Source organism: Coenobita brevimanus, chromosome 100 (genome assembly GCF_032717465.1).
Source record: "Coenobita brevimanus isolate Jiangsu-jjx chromosome 100, ASM3271746v2, whole genome shotgun sequence".
Lineage (NCBI taxonomy): Eukaryota > Metazoa > Arthropoda > Malacostraca > Decapoda > Coenobitidae > Coenobita > Coenobita brevimanus.
This window is the reverse complement of record NC_137053.1, coordinates 39,117,334-39,136,488: the sequence shown is the minus strand read 5'-3', so window position 1 is coordinate 39,136,488 and position 19,155 is coordinate 39,117,334. Positions and strand designations below refer to the sequence as shown.

The 19,155-nt window shown below is 40.9% G+C and overlaps 1 protein-coding gene across 1 annotated transcript; it reads left to right on the top strand.

The window, feature by feature from the left end:
- The first annotated feature begins 209 nt into the window (after positions 1-209).
- LOC145414637 (zinc finger MYM-type protein 1-like) lies at positions 210-18,748 on the top strand. The gene is made up of 3 exons (XM_080284160.1): positions 210-578; positions 1,152-2,443; positions 18,682-18,748. The coding sequence occupies exons 1-3, from the start codon at positions 210-212 to the stop codon at positions 18,746-18,748; spliced, it is 1,728 nt and encodes a 575-aa protein (XP_080140286.1).
- Positions 18,749-19,155: the final 407 nt, after the last annotated feature.

Below are 19,155 nucleotides of genomic sequence, written 5' to 3'. Positions count from 1 at the left end.
CCACCTACGTATTTTTCTCGGCCCCTTAACTACGCTACCTAATTTCGATTGTGAATAAATTTTCATGTTCTGAGTTTTTCCCAATCATTCGCTTTGCTATTCAAAACAACATAACATATACCAAAAATTTGATGTCAAATTGATCTCTTACACAAGATGAACTAATTTATCCTTACAGATTATTCTTGGAGATTCTCAAGAGATAGATTATGTCGTCCCTGAAGAAATATATGAGTGGCTCACAAAAGAGAAAGTTAAAAGAAAGAAAAGCTGAACAACTGCAGTCACTTCCAAAGCTGACCACCTTTTTTAAATCACAAGGAGATTCAGAGCCTAGTACCAGTGACGGTAAACTCCCAGGCGATGATACAACAGATGTTCACTTTTGTGATAAAGACGACGATGCAAGGTCAGCTGAGTCACAACCACAGATATTGAGTGAATCAGCAATAGAAGTATTAGTACCACCTGTGACTGAAGCTTCACCCAGTTCATCTCAATTGACTGATAAGAATCATTCTATGGAACAAGATGTTAATGTTGATTTGTGTGTGTCGAGTGATCCAGCTGACTGGCAGGTAATTGATGATAAAGTGATTGAATATTTAGTAAATCATCCTCTTAATCAAAATTGTGAACAAGATCAAGGTGACTTTTCAAAATCTGCAAGAAGTGTAAGTGTGGGTGAAAAGGAAAGAGTTCGATATGTACCCAAATCCTTGTTTACTCGTAAATTGGCAAATGGTGAAAAAATTAAAAGGGAATGGCTTGTGTATTCTCCACAAACTGGCGATGTATTTTGTGTTCCATGCAAGCAAGTCTCATTGTTTATAAGTGGGTTTAGTGACTGGAAAAACTGCCAGCGTAGAGTTGCTGAACATGAAAGTAGTAAAGAGCATAAAAAGTCCGTTATTGCTTGGGGCGTAAGGGCAGTTGCAGCAAGGCGAATTGATTCCACTTTGGCTTTGCAAGTAGATGCAGAGAGAAAATACTGGAGAGAGGTTCTGTTGCGCATAGCTGAAACACTAAAATTTTTAACTTCAAGAGGTCTTCCTCTCAGAGGTAGTGATGAAAGAATCGGCTCTAACAACAATGGTAATTACCTTGGAGTATTAGAACTCTTATCAAAATTTGACCCTCTTCTTGCACAGCATCTGGATATGTACGGTGCTGTAGGTAGTGGAAACACTTCATATCTCTCAAAAACGATTTCTGATGACATGATCAATCTGATGGCTGAAGAAATTCACTCAGTTATCATAAGGGAAGCGAAACAAGCAAAATATTATTCAGTTAGTGTAGATTCAACACCAGATGTTAGTCACACTGACCAGCTTACATTCATAGTTCGATATGTAAAATCTGATGGTAAACCCGTTGAGCGATTTCTGAAGTTCATAGACATACATGACCATGGTGCAGCGAGCATAGCCTCAACTGTTGTACAAATAATCGAGGATGTTGGTCTTGATTTGGGTGACATGAGAGGCCAGAGTTATGACAATGCTGCCAATATGTCAGGCATTTACACTGGTCTCCAAGCCAGAATAAAGGCTAGGAATCCCCTGGCATATTATGTCCCTTGTGCAGGTCATTCCTTAAACCTTGTTGGAACATCAGCTACCAGCAGTTGCCCAGGGTCTGCTTCATATTTCAGTTTTTTGCAAGCCTTATATAACTTCTTCTCAGCCTCCACATATAGATGGGATCACTTGAAAGCTGCACTACCCTCTGAAGGGATTGTAGTGAAATCCCTATCAGATACTCGCTGGAGTGCAACGGCTGATGATGTTAAAGCAGTGTATTTACATTATGATGAGATAAAGTCAGCACTGGAGAACATATGTTCTGACAGCAGACAAACTGTGGCTACAAAGCTTGAAGGTGAAGGTCTCAGAAAACAAATGGAATCATTTGAAACAACACTTCTTACTGTAATATGGTACAAGATTTTAACAAGGTTTAATGCAACCAGCTTATCACTTCAGAAAGTTGAGACCGACCTTCTGTCAGTTGTGAAACTGTATGAGAGTTTAATCTCCTTCATCTCTGAAATGAGACAGGGTCAGTTTGATGAAATAGATCAGGCTAGGACTTTTGCTGATCCTGTCTACATAGATACAACAAAAAGAGTAAAAAAGAGAAAAAAATTCTTTGATGAATCAGTTGGGAATGAAACCCATCTTGATCCACGTCAGAAGTTCAAGGTGGACAATTTCTACACAATATTAGACTGCCTTAGGAATGAATTAGAGCATAGAGTGAATGCCTATTCAGAATTAAAGAAGCTGTTTAGCTTCTTAACAGAGTATGACAGTATGAAGTATGATGACCTCAAAGCTCAACTGGAGCTCCTTGTCAGTACTTATTCGAGTGACCTGGAAGCATCTATTTTAGATGAATTTTTGCAGTTTAAAGACACTTTGTCCTCTGAATCTGACAGGTCAGTGACAAACATTTCCACTTTGCTGAGGTCCAAAGATGGTGTTTTGACAGCTGCCTTTCCAAACATTAGTATCTTGTTGAGAATTTTCCTTACCATCCCCATTACAAACTGTCAGGGAGAGAGGTCTTTTTCTACTCTATCTAGGGTGAAAAATCACCTAAGATCAACTTTGGGACAAACCAGACTAAACTCACTTTCACTACTATGCATTGAATCTGACCTCTTACAATCCCTTGACACAAACAGTATCATTGACAAATTTGCCTTGGAAAAAAGCAGGAAAAAGTCATTCTGAACTTCACATAGTTGTGCTTCCAAATTTATTTTTCTTCGTTTTCATTGTATTTTTTTCCATTATTCCAATGTGTAACATGTACTGCATATGGAACCTGATTTACTTTGATGTACTGTACTTTGATGTATTTGATATAGAACTTGATTTACTTTAATCTGCTTTGATGCACCAGATATGGAACTAATTTGATTAAAAATTATTGATGTGTTACGTTGTACTGTAATTCTTAGTGTAAAATTTATTCTGCTTCAGTTTAACTGTATTTTTCCATTATTCCTCTGTGTAAGTATAGTTTCTTCAAAAAATAAAATTTTGTATATATATATATATATATATATATATATATATATATATATATATATATGTGTGTGTGTGTGTGTGTGTGTGTGTGTGTGTGTTTGTGTGTGTGTGTGTGTACAGTACATATATATATATATATATATATATATATATATATATATATATATATATATATATATATATATATATATATATATATATATAATTTTTTTTGGCGTGGGGGGGGGGGGCCACTGATGAGATTTGGCCTAGGGCCCACAAGCAAGTAAATCCGGCCCTGCGCATTATCGTAGAGTATGAGGTAATTATTTGTACTGTAAATCAGACTGCTTTGTACTAATCTGAGCTCATATAAATGTTTCACACAACTAACATTATTTGTACTTCACATCACAGACACACTGATGCTCATATTTGGCACAAGCCCCCTGAGTATTGAGTGAAATAATTTAGGTATAGCCAAGCAGGTATTGTTCATTGTGGCCCCACTCACAAGTGGTTTTCTTTCAGGTAACAGGTAGGCAAACTCAAGGTATATCCAATAATTTTCTAACCAATATCCAGTAAACAGTATCAACTCCTGTACTGCACTTACTATAAATCACTTATATGCACTTGTAGAACTTATAAAAGACTTATATCTTAGCACTTTCTGTAATTCACTTACAATATCACACATTTCACTCATTTATGAAAATACACAAACTTCTGCATTGCTGTACACTATTTACACTTCCCCACACACCGGCTCAGTACTCATACCACTCCCGAAGGGCTTGGTTGTGGAGAATCTGCCCTTGAAGTGGTAGGCTGAGGTGTGGGGGAGCGCATGCAGGCAGCGAGAGTGTGGGAGAAACGGCTCTGCGGCGTTTTTTCCAGCAGATGACTGCCAGGTCCGCGTCACTTTCCCGATGTCCTGGGTCATCTTGCACCTTCTCATCGCCGAAATCATCACCCTCGTAGACTGTCCCTTCCTCCTCGAGAAGTTGGAGAGCCCTCTCTGGCGTCAGAGAGCGAGTAGGGGTTGGAGGGCGAGAGAGCTCACCCTCCACGTGGTAGCTTTTTTTTTTCTCCTCAGAGGACGTACTCGTGCTGAGTATACGAGAGGAAACAGTATAGTCAAGGGCACGTCCTATGGCACTATCACTAAGCCCTTTACCTGGCAATGAGGGCTGAACTTTTGCGGGGATTGATGAGGCAATTGGCCCTTCATGCGGTGGGACAGAATCGGACGATGTCAAGGAAGATGACGTGGCTCCTCTCGCTACGACTGCCGAGTACAAACTGAACAGTGCAACTGCAGGGTACCTGTGGGTCCTACCTATCCCGTAGGTATCACAGAAAATGGGCCCGCGCTTAAACAGTCACGGGAAGGTGAGTGCGGTATATCAAGTCAACCGGCGGCCCTCCACGCCCTGAATCCTGTCATGCATACACGTCAGCCGGCAGATAGGGGCTAAGGTAGCCAGAATATGGGCCAACAACAGTGCACCGACCTAGCATGAGTAGCATATGTGTTGGACGTCAAGCACAGTGCATTCCCGATACAGCAACAAACACGGCCATCAAAGTTGCTGTCTATGTCAGCTCCTGCACAAATACCTGGCTCTGGCGCTTTGTCGTATAGTTATAGCTGCCACATTGCAGTAAGCTTTCAATACCATTTCCAAACGTATACACCCTACTTGCATTCATTTGGAATCCCACTTCTGTACCCTTATAATCCCACTTGTATGTGTTTGTCATTACACTCTTTCAGGGTGAAGGAGAAATATTTTTACTATAGGGGGAATTATCCTATTTTAATATCAGGAATGGTTTGCATTATAATGAGGCAAGTATTAATCTAGCGTAGCTTAGTAAATTGCAGCTCACAAGCTATAGTCGAGTTATTTATACCTGACTGAACTGTAGGCTTCCAATCTCAATTTTAATACTAACTTGTGGCTACTTGAACTTCAGTGAGCCTTAGTTATGAGGTAGGAACGACTCTCCTTGGTTACTGGTCGTCAAGGCTCCAGTCTGACTACACTTGGCCGTCAGCTGAGCTGATATTGCTTAGAGAGTTTCATCAGGTTTGAAAAAAAAGCACTAAAAGAGTCTCCATCCCAGCTGGTCAGTAACATCGTGCCATTTTTTTTTTCCCTTATGTGTCCGACACTGGGCATAAGCTTCACAGCCTGCTCCCAAGGCCCAGTAGTCCTCCTGCATACCATACACCTCTACATGTCACCACTTCGGTGCTAACACCCAACGTCCATATTGAATACATGCTAGGGCTGTTTCATACATGACTGGTGTATTGGTATTTGCGGGGGTATATTTACAACATGTCGGCGGGTCTTCTGGTAGATCAGTAAGGTCTGATTTTATGCAATTCAAATCCTTAAACTGTTCCCTGCCCCAGCGGGGATTTGAACCTGGGTCCGATAGGACTGCTAGCCACCTCTGTATCAACAGAGCCACTGCCTTCCTTATCGCCATCAGTTTGATGGCGTATTTATTTTATTAATACTGTCTTTCAACGATTTTATTCACTTTTGATCAGACCTTTCAAAACTGGGGGTTGATACAACACTCATCCCTTCCACCGATGGGTAGGTGGCTGTTCGAACTTGAATAAAAAATAAAAGCGGTTATAAACAGTAAGAATAAGATGGAAAGTAAAGCAATCGGGTAGAAGTGTTAAGCCCTTTACTATGATTACGTCACTCCTGAGACAATTCAGTAGTCTGGTGGTGGTAATTTTTAAAAATCGCTGTATGAGTGTAAGGATAAAGTAGAGGATGCTTTTAATCTGTGCGGTCAAAGAGGTCCCTTTTCAGTTGAATAAAGTCATCCAAAGATAGGGAAAAAAATAATGATGAATGGGTTATATCTGGAGACCGTGTGTCTGGTGCAGGTTAGCAATGCTTGAAAGATGATAACAACAGCACATTGTGAAGTCAGTGGCGCCTCAGGTACTTCACTCCACCACATCAACCTCACACTCATTTTCCGGTAATAACTCCACTCGGCCCCTATACTCCTCGGATAAATTCAACCATATTTGTTTTTTAATAAGTCATAGATATATTAATGATAAATCAAATATACCAGCCTGATTAAATAATAATTAACAGCTCACCTCAACATTAATGTAGATTATTGAGAAAGACTCACACTTTGTATAAAGAGCTGTATTCGTCTCACCACATGTCATTGTTATCCAAATCTAATACTATCGTTATGTCCCCACCCCACACTGCCACAGGCTCCAACAGTAGTAGTTCAGTACCGGTAGGACGTTGCCCAGTGGGTTGTTCTTCCTTTGGTCAGCCTTTAGGTGTACAGTACACAGGATCAGCTCAGGCGTCGTAAATACACACTGGCATCTTAAGTTCAGTGTCTTTATATTCCAAATAATTACACTGAATGCTTTCCAAATTCACTTCACTATTCTCACAAGCACTGGAGCTATACAAACTTTACTAACTGCAATTACACTTGACGCTTGACAACATTTCACTGTTTTTCACAAGTACCGATGTTATACAAACTTCAGTAACATTTCACTGTTTTGCCAACAACACCACTATTTCCACAAGTACCGATGATATACAAACTTCAGTAACATTTCACTGTTTTGCGAACAACACCACTATTTCCACAAGTACCGATGATATACAAACTTCACTGACACTGCATTATGCTCAAATTGAACTGAAAACCAATTGAACTTGCTCTAATCTCTTCCCCATCCTTATATAAGCTTACATTGTTCTAGAATTATCTACATTTTTCCACAGTAATGGTATATTCCAGAGAAAGAGCATCGGTTACAACAGTTACCATCTCGGAGACATCCGAAACATGCCGGAGTTTTCTACACTGCATAACACTAAATTATTAAGCATACAAACTTAAATTGAATTACATAATTTAACAAACAATCATATGAAAAAAACATTATTGAGAAAAAGAGCACAAAAATTAATGCATAACTTACGAAACAACTATGCTCACAAACAGCAGGCAAACTGGCAACTCTGACTCATACTGGAACTACGGTACGGGAAACGTCGAGAAGCTTCCCAACTACCTAACTGGCAAATCTCACTTCTCAACATTATTTCTGAAAACTAATGCCAAGCTTACACATAGTCCATATCATAAGCTAAGTAAAAAAAAAAAAAAACTTACATGAGAAGATGTAAATTGCTCATGAACCTATTCAGTGCGATGACGACTTTTATCATAAATTCTAGCTGCTACCAGACAACTGTATTTAGGTAAGAGGTGATCCCCATTTATTGAAAGAGTTTGGCACATTCTGGCATAACATCTTCAGTACTGTGACGCTCCTTCGTTTAGTCTTGTGACCACCAGATAATTTTGCGCAGCTCTGGAGAGGCGCTTAGAAACAGGGATTACACACTGTTACATAGCCTATGATTTCATCATCCTTTGTATAATTCTAATGTACAGTATGCTGCATGTTTGATCACGATTCGCCTCGTGGCTTCCATAGTGACCAGGCTTGCGTGTTCTACCTCACTCCCCCCTTCTCCCCCTTATAGTAGAGTAAGTCGTTCTTTCTGTTGTTCAGAGCAGGACTATCAACTCTTCCTCCCCTGTGCCTTCATTTCCGCGTCTTTCTTGCAAGTTGAATCAAGCTCTGCTGGCCCCTATATAATGACCTCAGTCTCTGCATTATTGCCACTTTGATCTACTCCTCATTTTGTTCACATCTCTGTCCTCCCCTGTATAGTGTATTTTTGTGAGTGCTCAGGAAGTCTCCAATCATCTAGATGTATAATTTGAGTATAAGTGTTGTTACCATTTTTCTTGTACTATATGGCCTAAGGCATTAATTCATAGGCCTGGTAAGGTTTTTGTGATTCATGTAGAATTTTTAATGTCAGCCAATATTAATAATATTTTGTATCTGTAATAATATATCTTGCTTTAACTGAGCATTATCCGGTTTTCTCATTTATCAGGGCTGGCTTAGATAAATTTGCTCTTGCTAAATTCATGTTAATAGAGGCTATTGCAGTTAACCATATATGTAACCTGTTTTGCCATTACATTATCCTTATGAGTCCTGAATGTTTAGTTGTTAGTTTGAGCATTAAACTTTAACTTGTAATTTTACCTCTTTTGTTGTGAACCTGGAACTTTGCGGGACAGTAGTGATTTTAGTATTCTCACTTGAAGTGTTCATCATCTCTCTCTGTTCCGTAACAACACTTTGAGGGTAAAAAATTGTTACTTTTTTTTTATGCAAGGAACAAGGAACCAAAGGCCAGAAGCCTCCCTGTTATAAAACGCTCTCATTTTGGTTATGAGTTTTAAGAAAATGCAAGTGATATTTCACAACAACCAGTCCTGGCCCTGAAACTTCATCATTCTCCTATACATGCACAAGGCCTATTCTGCTTTCTGTTATTTACACTCCATCACTTTTCATTTCATTACTGACTTCCAAATCACCGTTGCTTTATCGTGGTCCACAGATAATGTGAATGAAAAAATGATGTAGGCTTAATCCCGGCGTCTTTATTACCGTTTATCAGTGGACTGATTGACAGACTGGGATAGAAACATACACTTGCAAAATTAGATAAACCGTGCATGCAGAGTAAAGATGCATAAGTCAGGGGTTATGCAGCTGAACATAACGAAAGTGGTTTAACCATAATGGGCTACACAATGAGCGATTTTATTCAGATACAAATAAATGTAAGGGCAAACAGGCGGGAAACAAGAATACAATTGCTGAGACCTGCGGCGAGGCTCTTTCATGTTTCAATAGGCTTAAAATAAGCACTTTTACTAAAGTTGTCGCTAGATGGCGCCACCTTAGGTGTCAGCTGATGGCAGATTTAGATTCTCCATGTCAAATTACCTATTGTGGTACCACTTTTATGTCTCCAAAGGTCTCCTTTGAACAAATCCGCCAGAAGCAGACGAAGAAGAATGCTGGCCACTCATTGGGCTGCTGGCTATCGCCACAGGTAAAAAATAAACACTTTGTAATAGCGACTTGAATGGATGGATGGACGAACATTGTTTCTTAACTCAAATGAGAGACAGACAGACAGACAGATGGTTAGACACAGCAACATGCATCACACCAATCATCTTCTTACGCTGTCACTTGTTTATCACCCAAAAGAAAGTTACTGACTGATACCAATGCATAAAGAAATATACAGATAGACTTAAGTAGATGGGAAGACAAACGAAAATGATGAAGGATGGATGAATGAATGGATAGATGTGTATTGAGGCAAACAGATAGATAGATAGATGGATATAGATTGATAGATAGATAGACAGACAGACAGATAGATGAGTAGATAGACAGATATTTACGTAGACAGAGACAGGCAGGTAGGCACAGACAGCTACACTGATAGGTACGTAGGCAGATCCAATTAAGCAAACGGAAATAAAGGCAGATATAAAAAACGCCAACTCTCTCTCTCTCTCTCTCTCTCTCTCTCTCTCTCTCTCTCTCTCTCTCTCTCTCTCTCTCTCTCTCTCTTACTACTACTACTACTGCTGCTACTACTACTACTACTACTACTACTAGTACTTGTACATTACAATCAATAACAGGAAATAACTGACTGATATACAAACTGAAAGGTAAACTTAAAGATACAAAGAGGAGCACTGGCAAAGTGCAACACCCGCAACCACCAACTGGAGTGAGTGTCGAAATCTGTCTTGCCCTGTGACCTTGACCGCTGGCTGATTATCCTCAAAACTGAATCCCATCGTTCTTGCCTGACTTTTAATTTGTCCACCAAGTTTGGTTCAACGTTTAACCATAAATTGACTTTGTCTTTGACCTTGGACTTTGACATTTCCATGTGACCTTGATCTTTGACTGATTTTTCTCAAAATTCCATTTTTTTTTTTTTTTTTTTTTTTAGTCTTGCCTTAACCTTAACATTTCCACAAAGTTGGATAAAAACTATTTAAATTGACTTTGTCCTATAACCTTGACCTTTCAGTTATTGTTCGAGAACAATAGGTTTACCCCTAAGGTGACCTTCAACCCTTCCACTGTTCGTATGCTTGGTTAAATTCGGATTGAAATTGTTTGAGTTGCTTTGTCGACTACTGTGACCATGACCGCTGACGAATTATATCAGACAGTCCAACGCACTGTCTTCTCTTATCTTGTGAAGAATACCTCCAAGAATCTTTTTCTCTACAAGCACATAATCATTTAAGACTTCTATCAACATTCAAGGCACTTTATATTTTGTGTATTGATTTCCCTTCTAATATCTGAGCTTTTATTTGTTTTTATCCGTCTCGAGCATAGACTAAACAGTTCACTCTCTTAAGCACAGCAGTCGTACAGATGAGGCAGCGTACCTTGTTATATCATTGCACGGGTACTCATACCCATCGTCCTCCCTCACAAAATGCTAGAACTGTGCCATTCATGACCTGCATGAAGGAATAAATGGCGTTTTTGGTCGGTACAGGTCTTATGGAAGATCATTTAGGACTGTTTTTAACACAGTTCAATTCCCCACACTGAACTCTGTTCCAGCCTAGGGCCAATTGTGTGTCCTTTTGGATAGCAGCAGAACACTTTACCACTTGGCCAGTGACCACCACTTATGCATAACTCTCATTCCTGACACATACCTGTCGGTTGACGTTCATTATCGTACTAACTTTTTCAATCACTTCACCCATAACATCTTGACACGCCTTCCATTACTCATCTTAGTTGATCCCTAAGCCTATCTTTTCCTCACGTCAGTTAACGTACGGTGCTTATACAAAACTCTTGGTCATTTCCATCATCTCATGCTTAAGATTGACACGCATACATTTCCTTTTACTTAATACATTAATAGTGACATTTCTCTCTGTCATTCGTAACTCAACAACCAGTCCCTTACTGGTTCGTCCGCGAGTGTTCATATTTGACGCTATCCATGCCATACTCGTACCTTTCAATTGGTGTTCATAATTATCTCTCATTTTCATCTTGCCCAGTACTATTACACCATACCGCATTCCTTCCATAAACAGCTTCACTGTTTTGGTTCTTTTACCCCCCCTCATTCACACCTCTAATATTCCGCACAGCCACACGAGCCTGTTTAGTTTTACTGGGCCCTGGGCAGGCAAGGAACCCAGAAAGAGGCTTGTCTTTATATCTGGATAGTTTTTAGAGGGTAAATCATATCCTGGCCAACACAGTCTCCCTTCTAGTTGCCACCAAGACACACAGGGAGTACGTGGGATAAAATGCTAGACTTACAGCAAAACTTAACAGAAAATAATACCGGTATGTTGGAGAAACACACATTATACGTGCGTACATATGTGGAAAGTTTTGACGCTCCAGCCGGGAATCGAACCCGAAAACTCTGTACAGAAATCAGGCCCGGTTATCACTACACCACGATGTGATTGTGCCATAATGTAGTGAAAGCGGTGCCTGACTTCTGTCTAAAGGTTCCGGGTTCGATTACTGGCTGGAGCGTCAAACACTTTCTTAATACCGGTATGTATACCAAATTTACACTTTCAGGCATTTACTAGATGGTCTAGCCTTAATGTTAGCCTATTGGACGACTCGTTTTCTAAGTACAGAAGCTTGAGACAGACAGACAGACAGAGATCGCCGGAAAAATAGGGCAGAAAAAGGCAAGAGTGACAGATTAGAAAAGGAAAATTACCGAGACCGGACGGCACGGCAACCACAGACGACACAGGCAAAGAAAGGGAAAAAATCAGGTGACAGGGAGGACAGAGATACGCCCAGACAGCCAAAGAAGACCAAAAAAGGAGAAAAAGAAAGGAAGTGGGAATACAAGAAATGAGACTCAACAAAGCAGTCTCTGCGTCAACCAAGAATACAGACACAAAAGAGCGCAGCTCAAACAAGAGGTGCCAGGCACAACAAACCTCGCCCAACAGCAGTTATTTTATTGCTGTTAAATACTGACTCGTTTCTGCCATTTAATGTAGTGCACAAATAAAGTCTAAAGTAATGGCGCAAGCGTTTTCAAGTTATTCCCTGTGAATATCTGCGATCTTGCATTTAACCTCTCAAGCTCACTCAAGGTCAAAGGTCATATTGCCAAATGATAGTCCACGTGAGACTTCCTATATATTTATAGTAATAAATATCTCTATCTTCAACGAGTTTCGAGTTATAGCCCCCTGAATATCCGTGACCTTGAATTTGACCTTTCAGGGTCGCTCGATTACCTTCAAACAGTTTTTCTTTTGGAACCAGTGCTCACACATCCTGAAAGTTTCATGTAATTTCATTCAGTCGTTTTTCCGTAATGTTGCTAACAAACACAGAAACAAACAAACAAACAAACAAACTTGACCAAAGACAATACCTCGCGGACTCCGTCCGAGCGAGGTAAAGATGTAATGAAACGCCAGAAGCGAATCCGATATGAAGGTTGAATAAAGTGAAAAAGGGGGTTTTGCTCGAAACTACATGGAAAATTATTATTTAAAAACATAACACCGAAAGGGAATAAAGAACTTAAGTGATACAGAGACAGAACACACACACAGACACACACAGACACACACACACACACACACACAGACACACACACACACACACACACACACACACACACATACCTGTACACGAATGCCATCATCTACTTCCTCACACAACATTCTCACGCAACCCCTCCTTCTTCTCCTCATCCCGCCTTTCATAGTTTTCCCTTCGTATTCTTTTTTTTTTCCAGCTTTTTCTTCGTATTCATTTTTTTCGGCTCTTTTCCTGTTTTCAGTTTTCTTGACTTCATAAGAGTTTCTTCTTCTGTTTCACCCCTTATTGCATCCAGATTCAATAACTACCACCACCACATATCAACACACAATACCATCTTGTACAGCACACCACACAACACATTCCTAGTCTTTCCTCTTTCATTTTCCTATTTTTTTATACTGTTTTATGTTCACTGATTTTTTTCCTTCTTCGCCGCCTCAATATTCATTTTCTTCATCTACACTGTATTTTTTTTTTTTTTTTGTCGCATCACCTTATTCATTCCCTGAAAACTCCCATATACAACTATCGTATCATTTTTGGCATCTCACCATACCTTTCCATGCAGCACATCCTTCTCTCCGTCATGATCATCATCTTTTTATTATCCTTATCATTGTTCTTCTTCTTTCGTCCTCTCTTTTTTCCTAATTCTCTTCCTGTTGTAAATTTATGCAGCTCCTTGTTTTTCATCTTTCTGTATTCACATCCTGCAGATACTGTCACCAGTAATTAACACACAGTACCTTCTGTTTCATCACAACACACCATACCCTTTCAGTCATTCCTATTCTTCTCATTATACCTTCTCTCGTTGTCTTAGCTTCAACAATTGTGTGTAATCTAGAGCGTCTCATAATATTCATTTTCCTTATCTTCATTGCCTTTTTCTGTTGCTTCTTACCCCACCTCTCTTTAAACTCTGCAAATGCTTTCATCTTATATTATTTCAAAAATACAATCTACCGTCTCACCACACCATAAACGCCCAGACAACCTCTCCTGTTATTCCCTCTCTTACAGTAGCATATTTTTCTTTCATAGCTTCCGTCTTTCTTAATTTTCGTATTGTTCTTTATTTTCTAAACCCTCATCGCAGGTTTCTTCAGTCTGTTAATTCCTCATATCCAGGATCTGCAAATATCATCACCACACACTTATATACGAGTGCTATGTACGTCACCACAACACACCCTCCCACGTTACCCCTCCTATTACCATCCCTTCCGGCGCCCCCATCATTAGCATTCCCTTTATACGGCGTCATTATTTGCACCGTCTACCAAACAACAGAAGGTGGCGGTCTGGTGTGTTAATTTACTTCATTTTCTTTATATCGTCTTTTGTGATACTGTAGTACTTAATTTTCCTTCCTCTGGTTGTTCAAATGTTATGAAATCAGTGTCACTGTCCCCTTGACACAGTGTTCGTATTTAAACCAATCATCTCACTAAAGATTCTTTGATGCGTCCGTGTCAGAATATTTCTTTTTCTATGTCCCTTCACTGACAAAAGTATACAGTAGCTACTTCACATTATACTTTTCCTGTTTGTCCAGTGTTGTTATAAGACTTATCAAAGGGAAATGTATCAGAATGTGTCCTGCTTTGGTAGTATGGCCGTTAATCATTTCTCTTCGGATGATGTTGCATCATAGTGGAAGATAGCATTTATTATAATTACGTATACTGTACATTAAATATATTTATTACACATCTATGAATGTCCAGTGGCATACATCCACTTAGAATTTTCCATTAACACAACTGTCTAAACCAATACAGTAGCCTACACACACACACACACACACACTTCAACCACAACATCAGCTTAACAGTAATCATAATTATAATTTCTGTCTCTAGTTATCGGAGTGCATATCTGTCATTGCTATATGATACACCACCAAGACTACATTATCATTATTCATTGTTCACCAGTTATATTATTAGGATTCATCCCCACCATCCTAATGCACTGATATCCCCAACAACTCATTACTGACGTACAGTACCTCACCATTTCATTAACATGTTTCTAAATTGCTACCATAACTCAGCTCAAGTACCCCCCTGAACTCACATCAATCCTCAACCCTCTGCTACGCCTCCCATCCATTATCACATTCTAACCCCACAATAGCCTTAGCCTGCCAGAAGTCTTAGGCGTTGTTCTCAGATACAGTAGTCCTATAAAACTCTCCTTATTTTTTACGCCCAATTCCTACGATGTTACCCTTGACCGTCATTTCACCATAACCCTACCATAGTTCATCCCACAAACCCTGACAGTAACGCTTTGAACCCCAGGGATTTGTCTTATGCAGAGGAAAAAAAATAACCGCGCGGGGTTAGGCACAATAAAATACGAGTTAAATGAGTAAAATCTTGCGTTTCACTTCCTAACCCATTAGCATAGGCTCCCCTCCCCCCTCCTTCAACCATCCTTAACATTAAACTCTGTATATCAATTTCGTTAATCACCACAGTACGTCACACCCGCCATTCCCGCACCATAAAACCCTTGGTCCTACTTCAGCGTCACAATAACACCCTCGCTACGGCCTCATCCACCACTGGCACCCATACATTCCTTTGTGAATCCCGCACACACATAAGCTGCCACCCCTCCATCACCTCACACCCGTAATGGATAAGGCAATGCGATCCCCTTTTCATTACGGCTCCCTGCTTTATTTATGACGAAAGCCCGAGCGACTGCACAACAAACCCTACTTTATCTCTTCACCCATTAGGTGCATTAGTTATGAGCTACCCCCCCCCTCACACACACACACACACACACACACACACACACACTTCAGTGCAAGTTATGCTGTTCCTTCTCCCACATACAATTTAACTCCTTTATGTGGTGACGACTGTTATATTTTATTCCTTTTTGGACGGACGATTTTCTTCAGCCTAGGAGGTACTCATCGTTACCAAATGTCTCCCTTGGGCTGTACACAATCGCCAGGAGGCAACAGGAATACGACATCTAATACGTCAACGTAGTGAGGAGATCATGACTGAAAACCGGATCCCGCCTTATTTACGATGGGATCCTGAGAGATTACACCACAAACCCTGCAGATCTCCCTATTCATTAGGTGTATCACTTACCAATTTCCACACACCCCACACCCCACAACACACGCGCGCACACATACGTTCCCTGTCTATCCATCTATCTATCTATCTATCTATCAACCTATCCCTGTCCATCTATCTACCTATCTCGCGTCACTTAGCGCCTGATACCCCCTCTCCCTTCCTGCTCTTTTCTAGCCACCTGTCCACTTATGGCTGGCTAGGGAATGCACCCCTGTGATTACCCAGCCAACAGGAGGACACCCTAGGGAGCAATGGATTTCATGTGTGTGTGTGTGTGTGTGTGTGTGTGAGAGAGAAAGAGAGAGAGAGAGAGAGAGAAGGGGGGGCATGAGGAGCAGCGAGGGAAGGAAACTGGAAAAGGGAGAGGTAAAGAGAAGAGGAAAAGAAAAAAAGACAGAAAATACAAACAACCAGACACAGATAAACAGAAAAACAAGCCGCACTCTAAGGGTGACAAAAGATGAAACAATAAAACACATTAAGGAAACACTGGTTGATTAGCACGTATGGAAGAGGCAAGTGAAGGCGAGGGTGATGATGAAGAGAGGAAAATACTTCAAGACTGACTGTATTTACGAGACAAGGAGATGGGCGAGGAGGTGTGTCAGAAAAAGAAAACAGAAGCTATCCCGAGGACTCTGCTTGGAATAAGTTAGGAAAGATACAATGACCAAAGGAAATACATCGAGATAAACCATATTTACGAGGACAAGAAGTTGGATGAATCGTGCAGAAAGAAAAAGAAGACACTCTGAAGATGCTGTGTGGAACAAGCTGAGAATGGGATAATGGGCGAAATAAATACGTCAGGACATGATATTACTGAGAGCAAGGTGACAGACGAGGAGAAGAAGAGGAAATCCTGATTGCGCTACATGGAACAAATGGGGGAGATATAATGCGGGTGGAAATACCTAGAAGAAGCGAATATAAAGAGGTGGATGATGATATGTGGGGAGGAGACAGTTTGGAGGGCTATACGGAATAAATAAGGGAGGAAATAATGAGCATACTAAATACGAGGATGGAGCTAAATATGCAAGGAGAAAAAGACGACGACAAGAAAGCAAGAAAGAATGTCTTGTGTGGGTCGGTTTACACTCACTTGACAAAGGTGAGCAGCTCCACTAAGCATGTTGAAGCCAAGTTTTACCGGTCCTGGAGTAGAACTCGTAGTAGTACCTGCAACCCGTGGCTCATCTGAACGTAGACCCAGTGGACTGTAGGCTGAAGTTCTGCAGTCCACTATCCTCCTTCAGGGGATATGAGGGAAATTTGGGGATGTGTGTATAGCCAGGCAGTGAAACTGTCAGAAAGAGAAGGCGCCCCTCAGAGGAAATACAAAAACTGAGTGAAAATAAGGAGATGGAAAAGCACACAGGATCTCTGCCAGGTTAGTGGAGTTGGACTTGAAGGACAATAGACACAATTTCAGGAACGCAAGTTGTAAAACACCTGCAACGAAATCTTGATAGTTTACTACGGTAAGAACAGGTACGTCCTACTCCCTTAGTGCCTATTTTCGTTCTGTTACTAATTAGGTCGGAGAGAGATAAGGGGTGATCACGTGTAGTAAGTGCCATGCACGTTACGATGAGTTATCGAATACGCAAGGGAACCTTCTTAGCCTTACGCTGCACGTTAGCAAAAACAAGCTTCTCGGCGCCAGCCCGCACTTTCGGGACAGTAGCTCTATCAGTATTACACAGCGCATTAGAAGCAAGAAACATTTCAGCAACTGCACCTCACAACATATATACATCTAGACACATACATGATCATACATATTAGACGAGGAGGTGCGGGAAGGGGGACAAGAAAGTAAAAAGACGATTTAGGGGCTCGGTAGAAAACGGTGGAGATGAAGAATGTGTCCATAATGTAATGACAGTCCATACTGGAAGAAGGGCAGGGCAGGAGGGACGAGAGTGACAGGACGGTAGGAGAGGGAAGCGGGGAGGAATTAATGAATGTAAATGATTGGAATGGAAACGAGAGAGAGAGAGAGAGAGAGAGAGAGAGAGTTACTGAGGAATGATATAAAGGGAAGAGAAATTAGTGGAGACTGATCGAATGTAAAAGAGAGAATGGCAAGCAGAGAGAGAGAGAGAGAGAGAGTGAGAGAGTTACTGAGGAATGACTGAAAGGGAAGAGAGATTAGAGGAGAATGATCGAATGTAAGAGAGAGAGAGAGAGAGAGAGAGAGAGAGAGAGTGAGAGAGTTACTGAGGAATGACTGAAAGGGAAGAGAGATTAGAGGAGAATGATCGAATGTAAGAGAGAGAGAGAGAGACAGAGAGAGAGAGAGACAGAGAGAGAGAGAATGTCGACGAGATATACAAATGACAGTGTGTTAATGAGAAGCAGAGAACGAAAGAATTTAATGGAGTGTGTAGTAAATATAGAACTGAACCATCTGATAAAAGGATATGAGTGACGGAAGGAGATGGAACCCGCCCTAAAATGAAAGAAGAAGGGAAAGGAAAGGGAGGGGAGTGGAGAGGTGAGGAGATGAGACGAGTGGATGAAAATGAGTTGAGGAAAGCCAGGTGTTAGGGGGGAGAGGAAGGAAACACCTGGAACTGAGCTACAGGGAGTTGGTGTGTAAGATAAAAAGGAGGCAGAATGGAAGTAGGCAAAATAAGACAATTTGTGGGAAAAGAAGAGACACTGACAGACAGACAGACATATGGACAGGCTGTCAGACAGGCAGTTAGGCAAATAGACGGACAGACTGCGGACGGACAGACAGACGGACAGACGGAGAGACATACACACAGGCACACAATCTGAAAGAAAGACATATGGGAACAGTTAGACAGATAAACATGATACATAGCCAAAGGCAAAAAGTTAAACAAGGCAGAGAGAGAGAGAGAGAGAGAGAGAGATGGGGTAGGAGGGAAGAGGCAACAGCGAGCGAGAGACGTGAGTGTGATCAAAGTGGAGACCTGTTTGATGTTGTCTGAAGCACCACGCAACTGCAGGCACCGTCCCAGGGAGCACAAGCGCGTGAGATAACAAGCAGTTCTGCCTGATAACAAGCAATTAAGAGTCAGCCACTGCGCCATATACGAAGCAACTGCCTCAATGGACGAGAGACAGACAGACAGACAGATTGGCCTCAGCAAGTTATATGTTTTCTAGAGTGAAACATCTACGTATATACCAACGGGCTCCTTTAAATAAGACACAGTTTTCCAGTGTAACGCTTTATCTGCCAGCATTTCCCATGGCTGAATATAACTGTGTGGTGGTAGTCATAGTAAAAAATCCTAATTGTATCCATGGTTTGGGATGTGTGAACTGAAACAATCTCTTTACAACACAGTCGCATAAACAAATGATCTTGGTACTGTAACACATAAACATGCAATTAAATCTGTGAATCATTAAAATTGCCACTTCAGAGAAGAAGCATAATTTTTATTAGATGAGACGCATT